Raw genomic sequence first — 14,553 nt, forward strand, 5'->3', positions numbered from 1 at the left:
TGCGCAGATGAATTGATTGATCTGCAGTGTAATTCCCATATTAAAGACAAATCCTCTTACGTTTAAACTGTCCAGGAAGTCTACATTGTGTAACTCAGAGTTTCAACGCCTATATAATGAGGTTGCAAAAATACTATAATATTTAACTCAACATACGTGTGTGAAAGACCTGTTTTTGATTATGAGACTAAATAAGTTACGATTATGTGGCTACCTCAGTGTGAAAATATGTGAAATTGTCCTCGTCTCTCTGTATGCCAACACATTGTACCAGATGAAAATATTATGTCTTCATCACACCAAAAATAATTACATCGTTCAGAAAGTTGTTTTATATGTGATCTACATTGTTGAGAAATTTGAAATTTAAAACTAGGTCATATGCAGTGTGGTTGCATTGCCATTTAAGTGCAGTGCGCCTTCATTTCCCCATCCTCACTCCCAGATAGCTTTCCTTGATGGTGAGGGATGGCACTCCTACCAAGGCATGGCTCACGAGCTGAATTCGTGGCCACCCCTGTTTTACATTGAGTGAAAGGGACCCCTGTATGGATAAAAGCGAAAATAAGAAAATGGTTTGCTCAAGGCAGTACTAAATATGAAGAAAATAAACTGTTCAAGAAAATATGCCATTATCTTGTTGTAAAAATACAGTACTGCTATACTGCAATATGTTGACAGAACATAGCCAGCAGACAGTTTTCTTTATTGGAAATTTCATTCCTTTGATTTTTGTATATTTTTTTCAATTGCAGGATAATCTTACTTCAGTGGGGCTCGTGGACACTTCTGGAGAAGATGATGTCCACATAAATGATCAACTTGTCCTTACGGGACATGCAAAGTTCAAATATGTAAGTTTTTAATTATTCTGTACTACAATTAAAATTGTTACCTGTTCATTGCAGAAAGTCACAATACAGTGTATTTTCCTCTGTGTTAGTATTTTCAAAAAATCACAAATTTGGACACTAAAGGAGGACGCCCTGCTGTAATTTTACTTTCATCAAAATTTTCTGTCCATGACTACCATAAAACGAGCAATGCCAAATATTGCTGCACTTACCGACTGACTACAGTCTCCACCTCTTGACCAAAGATATAATTAATACTGCATAAAGTAGTCAGAATGCCAATTACAAAAATTAGATATTTTGAAACTTCCTATTTATTATTGTTTTATTGAAAATCTTTTTTAAATTATGAGTGAAACTGACAAAGAAACAGGGCAAGCAACTTGACCTCATATTTCAAGGAGGGAGGAGGGAGATGTGTGAGATATTAGCCCCAGAAATCAATCCCACATGAAAATTTGGGCCAAAATTCTGATAGTATGCAGGTATGACCACCTTAAAATACTTTTGCATACACAATTTGTTTCATCCGTTCTGCCTCACAGCAGCTGCCAAATCCCCAATTACTAAGTACTATACATTAGAGTGACAACCAGAACTGTCCTATTTTAACACTATTCTCATATTGAGATTGCATGCTCAAAATCAAAATGAATAAGCCTTAGCAACTGAAGAATTATTGTGAAATTAAGTTAGTGAGTTTCAATTTACAATTTAATCATGCCAGTGACATTGAAGATAGCACATCTCCTGCATTTAACAGTGTTAGTTTTAAAATCCAAAGAAAATGACACACACCAGCACTGTTAATAATTAAATAGCGACACACTACTACTTTAATGACACATGCATTTGTTTCATTCATTTACACTACATTTGTGTATGGTCACATAATAATGTTCAGATCAAAGAAAGAAATCTCTGGCACCAGCTGCAGGTTAGAAACTGCACACTTTGACATAACTAACAAAGCATTTTACTCATACCAATGCCAAAACAGTATTTCAAAACCTCTTACCTCATTGTACAGTACTTCGCGTTCAGGCATGGGGCAGCTGCAAGTGGGGTGGACTGAATGACAAACAGCCAGCAATCAAAAGTTGAAACGCTCTACTTTTACTAGGTCATAACTGTGTACTATCAGAATTATGACAAAACGAAATATATGTTGTTTCCTTACTACTACTACTACTACTACTACTACTACTACAATCCGATGGGAGGGTGTGGGTATAGTAGTAGTAGTAGTAGTAGTAGTAGTAGTGGTGGTGGTGGTGGTGGTGGTAGTAGTAGTAGAAAACACAAGGCACTTAAGACAATCTTATTCAAAGTTTTCAGTACTTCTTTATCTTGAAACTCTTGACAAACATTCCTATTCTTGAGGTGTAGAAAGATATAAAAGTCAGTGGGTGAGATAACAGGAATGGGTGAGATAACAGGAATATATGTGGGTGTATTAAAACATCATCACGCATTGTATCTCAACTGTTGGATCATTCTTAACTGAGATAAATCTCCAGACAATAAAGTATTTTTAGGTGTACCCCAAGGGCATGTTACAGGACCATTGTTGTTCGCAGTACACACAAATGATGTAGCAGATAACATCAGAAGCTCTGTGAGGCTGTGCACAATCTACACTATTGAATATAGAAAAATTACAGTGCCAGAAAATGGTAGCAATATGCGAAAGAACTGTGGAGGAATGGTGATCGGTACAGGGATTGGGAAATTATCCTATTATAAACAAAATTAATGTATCAAACAATGGAAAATCCAGGATGGAATGTAACAATATTATGAGAAGGATAGTTGCTACTCACCCTATAGCAGAGATGCTGCACAAAATAAGCTTTCGGCACAGCTCTTTGCCAAAATCTTATTTTGTGACAGTCTTTTGGTTGTGCCTATCTGTGACTCAGCATCTCCACTACATGGTAAGTAGCAACTGTCCTTTACATAATATTGTTAAAATTTTAAAGTATATGACATAAGTAGGCAGAAATTCCTGTTAGTGTATGATTACATGATCACTGAAACAGTTGCTAGAAATAATCATATCCATTAAATATTAGTAAATATGTGAATGGTGGTAGGACTGCAACATAAAACTAACTGAAGAAAAGGCAGATGCTAGACTGAGATTCATTGGGAAATCCTCAGGAAGTGTAGTCACCTCACACAGGAGCTACACTATGTGATCAAAAGTGTCCTGACACTTACAAAAACGTACGTTTTTCATAGTACATGCAGTGTGCTGCCACCTACTGCCAGGTACTCTATATCAGTGACCTCAGTAGTCATTAGACTTTATGAGAGAGCAGAATGGGGCACTCCGCGGAATTCATGGACTTCGAGCATGGTCAGGTGACTGGGTGTCACCTATGACATACATTTGTATGTGAGATTTCCACACTCCTAAACATCCCTAGGTCCACTGTCCCTGATGTGATAGTGGAGTGGAAACGTGAAGGGACACGTACAGCACAAAAGCGTACAGGTTGACCTCATCTGTCGACTGACAGAGACCACTAACAGTCGAAGAGGGTCATAATGTGTAATAGGCAGACATCTATTCAGACCATCACACAGGAATTCCAAACTGCATCAAGATCACTGGAAGTACTATGACAGTTAGGGGGGTGAGAAAACTTGGCTTTCATGGTCAAGCGGCTGTTCATAAGCCACACATCACACCAGTAACTGCCAAACAACGCCTCACTTGGTGTAAGGAGTGTAAACGTTGGATGATAGAACAGTGGAAAAACATTGTGTGGAGTGACGAATCACGGTACACAATGTGGCAATCCGATGGGAGGGTGTGGGTATAGTGAATGCCCGGTGAACATCATCTGCCATTCCCCAAGATACTTCCCAGCACCTGATTGAACGTATGCCTGCGAGAGTGGAATCTGTCATCGAGGCTAAGGGTGGGCCAACACCATATTGAATTCCAACATTACTGATGGAGGGCACCACAAACTTACGTCATTTTCATCTAGGTGTCCCGATACTTTTGATCACATAGTGTAGCTTATAAAAGACTCATCTGATCTATATCCGAGTATTTCTCACCAATCTGATACTGTTACCAGATAGGATTGATAGAACAAATAGAGAAAATACAAAAAAGAGCAGTATGTTTCATCACAGCATTGTTCAGTAAGAGTTAGTCAACACAAAGATGCTCATCCAACACCAGTAGCAGGCATTAAAAGAGAGGTAGTGTGCATCACAGTATGGTTTACTGTTAAAATTCCGAGAGTGTACTTTCCTATAGATATGCATACAGGAAAATTAAAGACACATTTAGAGAAAAGAGACCTACCTGTTTGAATATCAAGAGCTCATTTGGAAAACCAGTCCTAAGCAAAAAAGAGAAAGGTGGAAGGAGTAGATAAGGTCTGTACAAGGGCAATGTACTGGAGGGCAACATTATGGAAATGGAAGAGGATGTAGATGAAGATGGAATGGGAGATATGATACTGCGTGAAGAATTTGACAGAGCACCTAAGGACCTAAGTCAAAACAAGACCCTGGGAGTAGACAACATTCTATTAGACCTACTAATGGCCGTGGGAGAGCCACCCATGACAAAACTCTCTGGTGAGAAAGATGCACGAGGCAGGCAAAATACCCCAGACTTCAAGAATAATATAATAATTGACAGGTGTGAAAATTACCGAACTATCAGTGTAATAAGTCACGGCTGCAAAGTACTAACACGAATTCTTTGCAGACGAATGGAAAAACTGGTATAAGCTGACCTTGGGGAAGATCAGTTTGGATTCCGTAGAAATGTTGGAACTCACGAGGCAATACCAACCCTACAACTTACCTTAGAAGATAGATTAAGGAAAGGTAAACCTATATTTCTGGCATTTGTAGACTTAGAGAACACTTTTGACAGTGTTGACTGGAATACTCTTTTTCAAATTCTGAAGGTGGCAGGGGTAAAATGCAGGGAGTGAAAGGACATTTAAAATTTTTACAGAAACTAAATGGCAGTTATAGGAATTGAGGGGTATGAAAAGGAAGCAATGGTTGAGAAGGGAGTGAGACCAGGGTTGTAGCCTGTCTCCGATGTTATTCAATCTGTATATTGAGGAAGCACTAAAGGAAACAAAAGAAAAATTTGGAGTAGGACTTAAATTCCACGGAGAAGAAATAAAAAACTTTGAGGTTTGCCGAAGACACTGTAATTCTGCCAGAGACAGCAAAGGACCTGGAAGAGCAGCTGAAAGGAATGGACAGTGTCTTGAAAGGAGGATGTAAGATGAACATCAACAAAAGCAAAATGAATATAATGGAATGTAGTCTAATTAAATCAGGTGATACTGAGAGAATTAGATTAGGAAATGAGACACTTAAAGTAGTAAAGGAGTTTTGCTATTTAGGGAGTAAAATAACTGATGATGGTCAAAGTAGGGAGGAAATAAAATGTAGACTGGCTATGGCAGGGAAAGCGTTTCTGAAGAAGAGAAGTTTGTTAACATCAAGTATAGATTTAAGTGTCTGGAAGTCTTTTCTGAAAGTATTTGTATGGAGTGTAGACATGTATGGAAGCGAAACATGGACAATAACTAGTTTATACAAGAACAGAATAGAAGCTTTCAAAATGTGGTGCTACATAAGAATGCTGAAAATTAGATGGGTAGATCACGTAACTAATGCTTATATACTGAATAGAATTAGGAAGAACAGGAATTTGTGGCACAACTTGACTAGAGGAAGGGATCGGTTGGTAGGACATGTTCTGAGGCATCAAGGGATCACCAACTTAGAATTGGAGGTAAGCATGGAGGGTAAAAATCATAGAGGGAGACCAAGAGACAAATACACTAAACAGATTCAAAAGAATGTAGGTTGCAGTAGTTATTCAGAGATATAGAGGCTTGTGCAGGATAGAGCAGCATGGAGAGCTGCAATCAAACCATTCTCTGCACTGAAGACCACAATAACACTGGACTGAAGACCACACCACCACCACTTTCTTATAAGATTGAGTCAAAATATTCCTTCCTCCTACATATATGTTATGAAAGGACCACAAGTGTAAAGAAGAGAGATTCAAGCCCATGTGGGTGCCTAATAACACTTGTTATTTCCACACACCATTCACAGCTGGAACAGGGAAAGGAGCTAATAACAGTATACATAAAGCACTCTCCGCTACTTGAGAAGTATAGTAGTAGTTGTAGATGAGGGGCAATGCTATAGAAGTGTGTCCCTATGAAGTGTTGTGTATCAAGACAATTTCTGACGTAAAATTATTTCTTATGTTCTAAATGGCACATTTCAAGTGCTAAAGTTTCGATTGTACACTTCAAAATGTTATTAATGGTCTAATCTCCATACAATTCATCAAGGGCGCACTATTGTAGTCCTTAAACTGAATTATCGTGGATGCGGATTGTATTCATTTGAACTTGTTTTTCTTTGATGACTTTCACTACTGACTGACTGACTGACTGACGCTATTTCATAGGCTGCATTTAATTTTAATTTAACTTCACTTGACCATGTGTTACTGGTGAAACACTGTAATTATTGTGCAATAAAACATACTATTTTCGCCTATGTTTTACAACTTACCATTCTATGCACCCTGTTCCTGGGATTACAAGCCTATTTGCTAGTGTTGCTATTTCTGGTGATATTAATGTTTTCTTCGAAACAAAAAACTCTGCAGCTGCTAATGAAGTTGAGCGGTAATATGAAAGACATGAAGATCTTACAGTATGCTTCAAAAAATCAAATAAGATACATTGATGGTGTGTAACTAATAGATTACAGTTTCTCATTACTCATTGTTTCATCACCTTGTCTTCAGAGACATCCACATTCTGTGTCTGCTTCTTATGTATTTTGTTGCTTACCTTAGGGGGAAAAAAGGATAGGTATTGGTATGGTAAGTCTTTCCGCTCCCGGGATTGGAATGACTCCTTACCCTCTCCCTTAAAACCCACTTCCTTTCGTCTTCCCCTCTCCTTCCCTCTTTCCTGATGAGGCAACAGTTTGTTGCGAAAGCTTGAATTTTGTGTGTATGTTTGGGTTTGTTTGTGTGTCTATCGACCTGCCAGCGTTTTTGTTCGGTCAGTCACCTTATCTTTGTTTTTATATATAATTTTTCCCACGTGGAATGTTTCCTTCCATTATATATATATATTAAAAAACCAGTAATTGTTGACAGTTTTAAAGGGGACAGTAGGCCATGATTGACTGAAGCAAGGAATGGAATTCAATAAAAGATGAATAGCTAACTTTGAGAGAAGGATAGAATGGGCAAAATTACAAGGGCTAGTACAAGTTCTTGGTAACAGATAAATTATTGAATTGCATCATAAGGAAAATTCAGCCGAGAAAACTATATAATTGTGAGACAGTTTTGCTAGCCAATACTTCGCCTTCCAGAGGTGAAATATTTAATACTGATAATACACACATAAAAGTACACAACACGAGTTTTTGGGATTATTAATTTCTTCCTGAATGACCAAAGAGGATTGGAAAGGTCGCTGTGACCCACAAGATGAAAGATAATCTTGTTGAAAGATCTTTCCCAAAAACCAAAGAAAAATGTGGTCATGTATAAGCTGATAAAGGAACTGAAATTAAGGGAACAAAGCGAAACAAAAAATTATGAAGTCAGTTTCCAAATGTTTATTTATTAAAGAAGATATGGAAGTTCTGCACAAGTTAATTCTCAAACCACTGCAGAGGTGGGTGATACGGACATTAGTGTCTGTTGTGTTGAGTTTCAGTTGAAATCATTTAAATTAAACAAGACTTAGTGGAAATCCTGTCAGATTCTATACAGAATTTGCAGCGTAGACATTGCCTACATTAACCATATTGTGCCATAGATGCCCTTAAAGAAAGTGCTCAGTGGTTGGTAAAAAGCAAAGGTCACAGTTGCCTGCAAGAATAGTAGCAGAAGCGATACACACGACTCTCATCCTGTCTCATTGACATCCATCTGTTGTTGAATCATAGACCATATTCCCAGCTCAAACACAGTGAAGTATCATGAACAGAACTACTTCTCCTACGGCAACCAGTTTGGATTCTGTAAGCCTAAATTGTGCAAAACCTACTTTGCACTTTTCTCACATAACATTTTGAAAGCCCAAGGTATGGGTAATTATGTACTTGCAGTATGTCTTTGCTTCCAAAAACCATTACTCTCAGTACTACACATGTATTAACAAAGGTAAGATCATATAGGATTTGTTGTTGTGGTCTTCAGCCTTAAGACTGGTTTGATGCAGCTGTCCATGTGCAAGGTTTTTCATCTCTGAATAACCACTGCAACCTACATCATTCTGAATCTGCTTACTGTATTCATCTCTTGGTCTCCCTCTATGATTTTTACGTCCCGCGCTTTCTTCCAATACTAAATTGGTGGTCCCTTGATGTGCAATACTAAATTGGTGATCCCATGATGTGTCAGAATGTGTCCTATCATCTGATCCCTCCTTCCAGTTAGGCTGTGTCATAAATTTCCTTTCTCCCCAATTCAATTCAGTGTCCTCATTACTTAAGTGAGCTACCCATCTAATCTCCAGCATTCTTCTGTAGCATCACATTTCAAAAGCTTCTATTCTCTGTATCTAAACTGTTTATCTTCCATGTTCCACATCCATATATGCTACACTCTATACAAATACTTTCAGAAAAAGGCTTCCTAAGACTTAAATCTACATTTGATATTAACAAATTTCTCGTCTTCAGAAATGCTTTTCTTGTCTTTGCCACTCTACATTTTATATCCTCTTTACTTCGGCTGCCATCAGTTATTTTGCTGCCCAAATAGCAGAACTGATGTCCTGTTAAGTTGGTGCATAAGTTACTAGCGTTTTTCCGTAAGTTTAACAAACACAACATATACACATAACATGAATAATATATTCCCCTACCCTATTTACAGCTGCCTGTCAATACTTGGGTCACTTTTCCATTCTGAAACGGTGGTTTTGAGGCAAAGACCATGTCAAGCAATGTTCAGAACACAGTTTCATCCAGAAAGGAAGTTGCTTGTAGGTTGTTTGACAGGGAGTGGAAAAGGTGAAAATCTGAGGGCACAAGATCAGGTAAATAAGGCGGGTGTGGAATGGCGTCCAAACGAAACTCCTGTATGGTGTTGTTTGTGAGTCTGTCGGAATGTGGGTGGGCATTATTGTGGAGTAGCATCACTTTTTGCAGTCTTCCTGCTTGTAGTTCTTGGATTGCATCTGCGAGAAATCTCAGTTCTTGGATGGTTACCCTCTGTGGAAGCAATTAGTAGTATGCCACACCATTACTGTTTCCCCAGATGTATAACATTATCTTTTGTGGATGCATGCATGTCTTCATATGGGGAGTTGAGTTGCTGCTTTGTTTGGACTCACATTCCTTTCTTTTCATTATGTTAGCATAGAGGTACAATTTCTTTCACCAGTAACAATACAGGGTAGGAATGGGTGGTGCCATTCATGAGCCAATTGATGATGAGCACGCAGAGATGTTTGTAAGACCACCCGCTGATTTTTGTAATTTTGGCTTAGAGCTTGCTGCACTCATACACCCAATTTTTGAACCTTCCCCATTGCATACAAAAATCACACGATGGTGGAATGATCACAGTTCATCACATTTGCGATTTCTTGAGTACACTGACGTAGGTCAATGTGTGTTTAAATGATATTTATCAAACCCCAAAGGTCTTCCCCAAATGTGAGGAGTCACTAATGTCAAAACAATATTCCTTAAAATGAGAAAACAATTTCCTTCCTGTGCTTTGTCCAATGGCTTTATGCCCTTACATGGCGTGAATGTTTCTGGCTACCTCCACTGCCAATTATCCTACAAAAGTCTATTTCCAAATTTCAAGAACCAGTATTAAATGCATAGAGATTTCTTCAGACTCCTATTAATCACTCCCATAGGGACCATGTCATGAGATTAGGCAAGTTACAGGGCACACCAAAGTTTTAAGCAATCGTTTTTCTTGCACTCTGTATGTAATTGGAGTGGGAAGAAACCGTACAGTGCTAAGTACCCTCTGTCATTCAGTTTGAAGCATCTTAGGAAGTACGTATGAATTTGTGGACAAAGACCTACCTGCTTTCAGGATGAGTGGTGGAAAGAGATGAAGGGGGAGGTGCCAGGTAGGTACAGTAAGTAGAGAAATTTGTGTGTCTAAAAAAGATAGGCGTGTGAAGCATACAACTGCTTCCACTGTTACTTCGATGAATGATCTCGCCCAAAACCAGAGAAAATTCTGGCCCTGTATAAAATCACTTAGTGGGTCAAAGGCTTTATCTAGTCACTTGTCAGCCAGTGAGGTATAGCAGTAAAAAGCTAAAGTCTTAAATTTCTCACTTAAAAAGTCATTCACACAGGAGGATCGTACAGACATCCTTTGTTTAAATGGTTTGCAGACTTCCATATAGAACATTGATGTAGGCATCCCTAGCATTATGAAATGCCTTGAAGAAAAAAATCTATTGTCACACAAATAATGTGGATTCAGAGTACACCATTCTTGTGAAACACAACTAGCTCTTTTTTCACACGAAGTAATTTGTGCCATCTGCAAGTGATCTCAAATTGTTTCCATGTTTTGAGTTTTAGAGAAAGCTTTTGACACTGTTCCTCACAAATGGCTTCTCATCAGATTTTGTACCTATGCAGCATTGTCTCACCTGTGCCACTGAATTCGTGATTTCCACTCAGAAAAATCAGAATTCATAGTAACTGACAGGAAGTTGTGTATTGAAATCAAAGTTATAGCTGTGGTTCCCTTAGGAAGTGTTATAGACCTGTGTTGCTCTTAATCTATATAAACAAATTAGGAAACAATTTGAGCAGCCCTCTTAGATTGTTTGGAGATAACATTGTCATTTATCGTGTTTAGTCAACAAAAGGTCAAATTGAATTGCAAAATGATTTAGACAAAGTTTTTTCTTGATGCAAAAAGGGCAATTGACTCTGACAATAAAAATTATGAGATCCTCATAAGTATTTAAAAACTTATTATTTTAGATTACATGATACATAAAATAAAGGTTATAAATTCAACTTAATACCCAGGGATTAGAATTATGGATGACATAAATTGAAACCATCACCAGAGACTACGTTTTGTTTACATAACACTTAGAAGATGCAACAAATGTACTAGAGAGATTACCTGTACTATGCCTGAAGTATTGCTGCACATTGTAGGATCCTTACCAAATAGGGCCAGTGATGTACGTCAAAGGAGGACAAAACTGCAGCATTTTTCATTGTGGTGAGATCTTTTCTTGAAGTTACAATCATCAGCTTTGTCCTTTGAATGCCAGAATGTGTAATGACTCAAGTACACAGGAAAAAGTGACTGTCATTATAAAGTAAGAGAAATGAGGGCTCATATGAAAAGATACAGGTGTTCACTTTTTCGTCATACTCGTAGAGAGTCAAAATGTCGAAATATAGTCTGGAAGTAGTTCTGTTAACCCTCTGCCAAACCCTTAAGTGTGACTGGAGAATAGTCACACAGATTTTTAAATGGACACAACACTGTAACACTCCTTCCATATGAAGAGAAAATATGCAGGTTGGTGGAAATCCTTTACTCAGAACATCACTTTGCAGATAAAGCCAGTTACATATGTAGCCAGTGATGCTGATGTCGTACCATGAAATCAGCTGTATGAAACCATCACATGAGTAAAAAATAGCTGTTCATTATGTCCTGTGGCAGATTTTTTAACAGTAAAGTAACTATTTTTCAAAACTATCAGTATTTAACTGTGATGTAAATTTGAACTCACAGCTTACTACAGTTTTCACAAAATGCAGTGATGTATTTTCTGCATTAAAAATTAATAGTTGTTATTTTTCAAGTCTCCTGCTGTCACTGAAGAAAATGAATTCTCATTATGTGGATTCACTTTAATGTATTGCTGTTTCTTGTTACAGCCATTTTCTTTTGAAGACTGTAATTTTTCTTTTTTGCAGATGATCTGTAAAGTCACATTTACCATTGAGTGTTATTTGTCTCGTATTCTAGGATCCACCACAGAAATCAACTGATGTCTCCATTGGCAAAAGTGAACTTGAGTTATCAAATAATGATTTTGAAATGAATACTTGGAAATCAGATGGAACAACTTTTCATGCCGAGGAGTTCACAAATGGTGTTGACAGTTGTCTTGTGCCAAGTACTGTTACAGCATCTGCTTGTAATAAAGAGAAAGGGCCTTTACCTTTCAGTGGTTCCAGAAAAGATGTAAGAAAACTACATTGCGATTCATTTGTTGTGGAGATGAGTTTTGAAACCCTTGTCATTTTTATTTTCTAAAGAGTTGTATTCACTACTAATGGTTTTTTGTTTCATTTTCTAGGATAAGCTGCAGAACTCACCTGCTGTTTCCATTGAACTGGGATTTCCAAACAATTTTGAAACAAATCATTGGAAATCAGAAGGAAAAACTTCTTATGAGCAGAAATTTACAAATGGTGATGATTGCTCATCTGTGTCGAGTACTGTTACAATACCTACATATGATAAATGGAAAGGGCCTGTATCATTCTTTGGTGCCGATGTGAAAGAACGAAATATAGAACCAGAAAAAAAGAGTCAGCCTGGAACTACCACTTTAACCGACGGATCGGCAAATAAGTGGTATGAGAAGGCTTTTTGTACAAGTTCAAGTGGTACCAAGGTCTCAGAAATTGGACATTCACCATCTAAGGAAGATATTTCGAAAGTTTGGGGAGCACCACTTATAATACCCACCTCTATTTGCTCTTCTCCCAGCACTTCCACTGAAGGCGATACATCTCTAAATCTAAAGAAAATTCCAAATACTTGGAAAGATGTCAAATATTCAACACTGTTTGACTCAGATCATCTTAAAAGAAATACTGGAAGTGTACAGTTAGGTAGTAAAATGCAGAATGCTTCAACATGTGATGCAAAAGAATTACCATCACGTAACAGTGTTTCACCACGGTCAGGCAGTGCCCAGACTGGTAGCAGTCATACTACTTTTGTGCCAGACAACAGCCAGAATGAGAATCCTCATGCCGCCACAGCACCTCGTAATAATAGTAAAGATACATCTTTTGCGCATCATGGTTTGTATGCACATAATATGTGGAACCTCGGTAATATTAGCGTCAGTCCTCCATGGATCGCTTCTGGGAATCGTCCAGTTGTCAGTGGTGTATCAGCATTAGTACAAGCAGGACAGGCATCGTGGTTTCATCCAGCCCAAAACACACAACAGTTCCCCCTGACACCTATTGTTGGCGTAACACCTATTCCACCTCCTGGCTTTACCCCGATCCAAAACCCATTTGTGGCCTTTACTACATCGCGATTACCTGCTGTTGTTGATCCACGATTGTCAATACTGGATGGAGCATTTGTGTATCAGCACCAAAATAATCCATGGATTCCAAGATATAGTGAAGTAAAATCTGCTCCGAATCATAGGTCCTTTTCAAATTCTGCAGGACCATTTTCTACTGGTCTTAATAATTCGGGGAAATTTGCCAGTCCTACACCAGATATTTGTGAGATTACTCAGTCCACTGAGGATTTATTGAATATAGAAGACTGTACAACAGGCATAATAGATGCAGAACAAGAGTTGGAATCTAATAAAATAACTGTAATAAATCAAGAAGTTAAGCCCTGTGGAATAAGTCAGTGCACTCAGACAACTTTGGATGGTGAAGTTTTGGAAGATAATCTTAAACACCATGCTCAGAGATCAGAGAGAATAACTTCAGAGACTGTCAGAGAGGTCGTTGATGGAAGTAGAATTGATGATAACAAAGAGGCAAATATGGCTAGTGATTACAATACGAAGTTTGAAAATGAACACAAATCGCCAGATGTCTTTGTGTTTAGTGCAAATTCTTTGGAAGCAGCTCAGAGTTCAGAAAATTGTACCATTACAGAACAAGACTCAGAACCTACAGTCAAGATTGATTTTGAGACTCTGTTATCCAGAAGTTTAAAAAAACTTGAAATTGATTCATCTCTTGGGTCTACTGTCCCATCTAAGTCAACAGTTACCAGTACTTGGACGACTCAGAACTCTGTGGAAAATGATAAACTACACTCATGTTCTGCAGAAACTTCTAGCAAAGATGAAGATATCACCAGGTAAATTCCTTACACTTAGACCCTAGTTGAGACAATTCCTTTATAACATAAAATGGTTGCTGTGATCCCTGAAAGATTATTTCGCTCTGGGTAGAGAAGATGGTGAACTGAAACTTTCTGACAGATCAAAAATTTGTGCAAACTGGAACCCAGTGTCTTTTGCAGACAGTGTCTCTACTCACTATGTTGCCCAGAAGTGCCTCTCGATTTTTCTTTCGGCATCAACCTGTCTCTCTTTCTTCCTTAATAAACTCCACAGTGTTCTTCTGTACATCTTGCTGGAGAAACAAATTTGTGGCAAAGGACATTTTGGAGATTGTCACAACTTATTGATTGAATCTAAAATAATTTTTTCATTCGGCGTTGAGTGAGTGTGAAGATAAATTTTGATAGGCCAGGGACTGTGGTGGAGTCGTAGCATATGGCATATTATTTGATCTGCCAGGAAGTTTCAGATTGATTTACACAGTGATATCATTATGATCCAATATTGGAATTACCCTCATCATCAGAATTATGAAGCTCCTTATTAGATACGTCTTAGTGTTTATG

General features: G+C 38.0%; 1 protein-coding gene across 1 annotated transcript in view; it reads left to right on the forward strand.

Annotated features, from left to right (window-relative positions):
- Positions 1-14,553, forward strand: part of LOC124775120 — a 302,473-nt gene that overhangs the window by 240,224 nt on the left and 47,696 nt on the right. The window contains exons 14-16 of the mRNA XM_047249959.1: positions 756-854; positions 11,893-12,111; positions 12,227-14,001. Of these exons, the coding sequence (XP_047105915.1) occupies positions 756-854; positions 11,893-12,111; positions 12,227-14,001 (2,093 nt within the window). The remainder of the gene's footprint in view (positions 1-755; positions 855-11,892; positions 12,112-12,226; positions 14,002-14,553) is intronic.

This window comes from Schistocerca piceifrons, chromosome 2, assembly GCF_021461385.2.
Source record: "Schistocerca piceifrons isolate TAMUIC-IGC-003096 chromosome 2, iqSchPice1.1, whole genome shotgun sequence".
Classification (NCBI taxonomy): Eukaryota; Metazoa; Arthropoda; class Insecta; order Orthoptera; family Acrididae; genus Schistocerca; species Schistocerca piceifrons.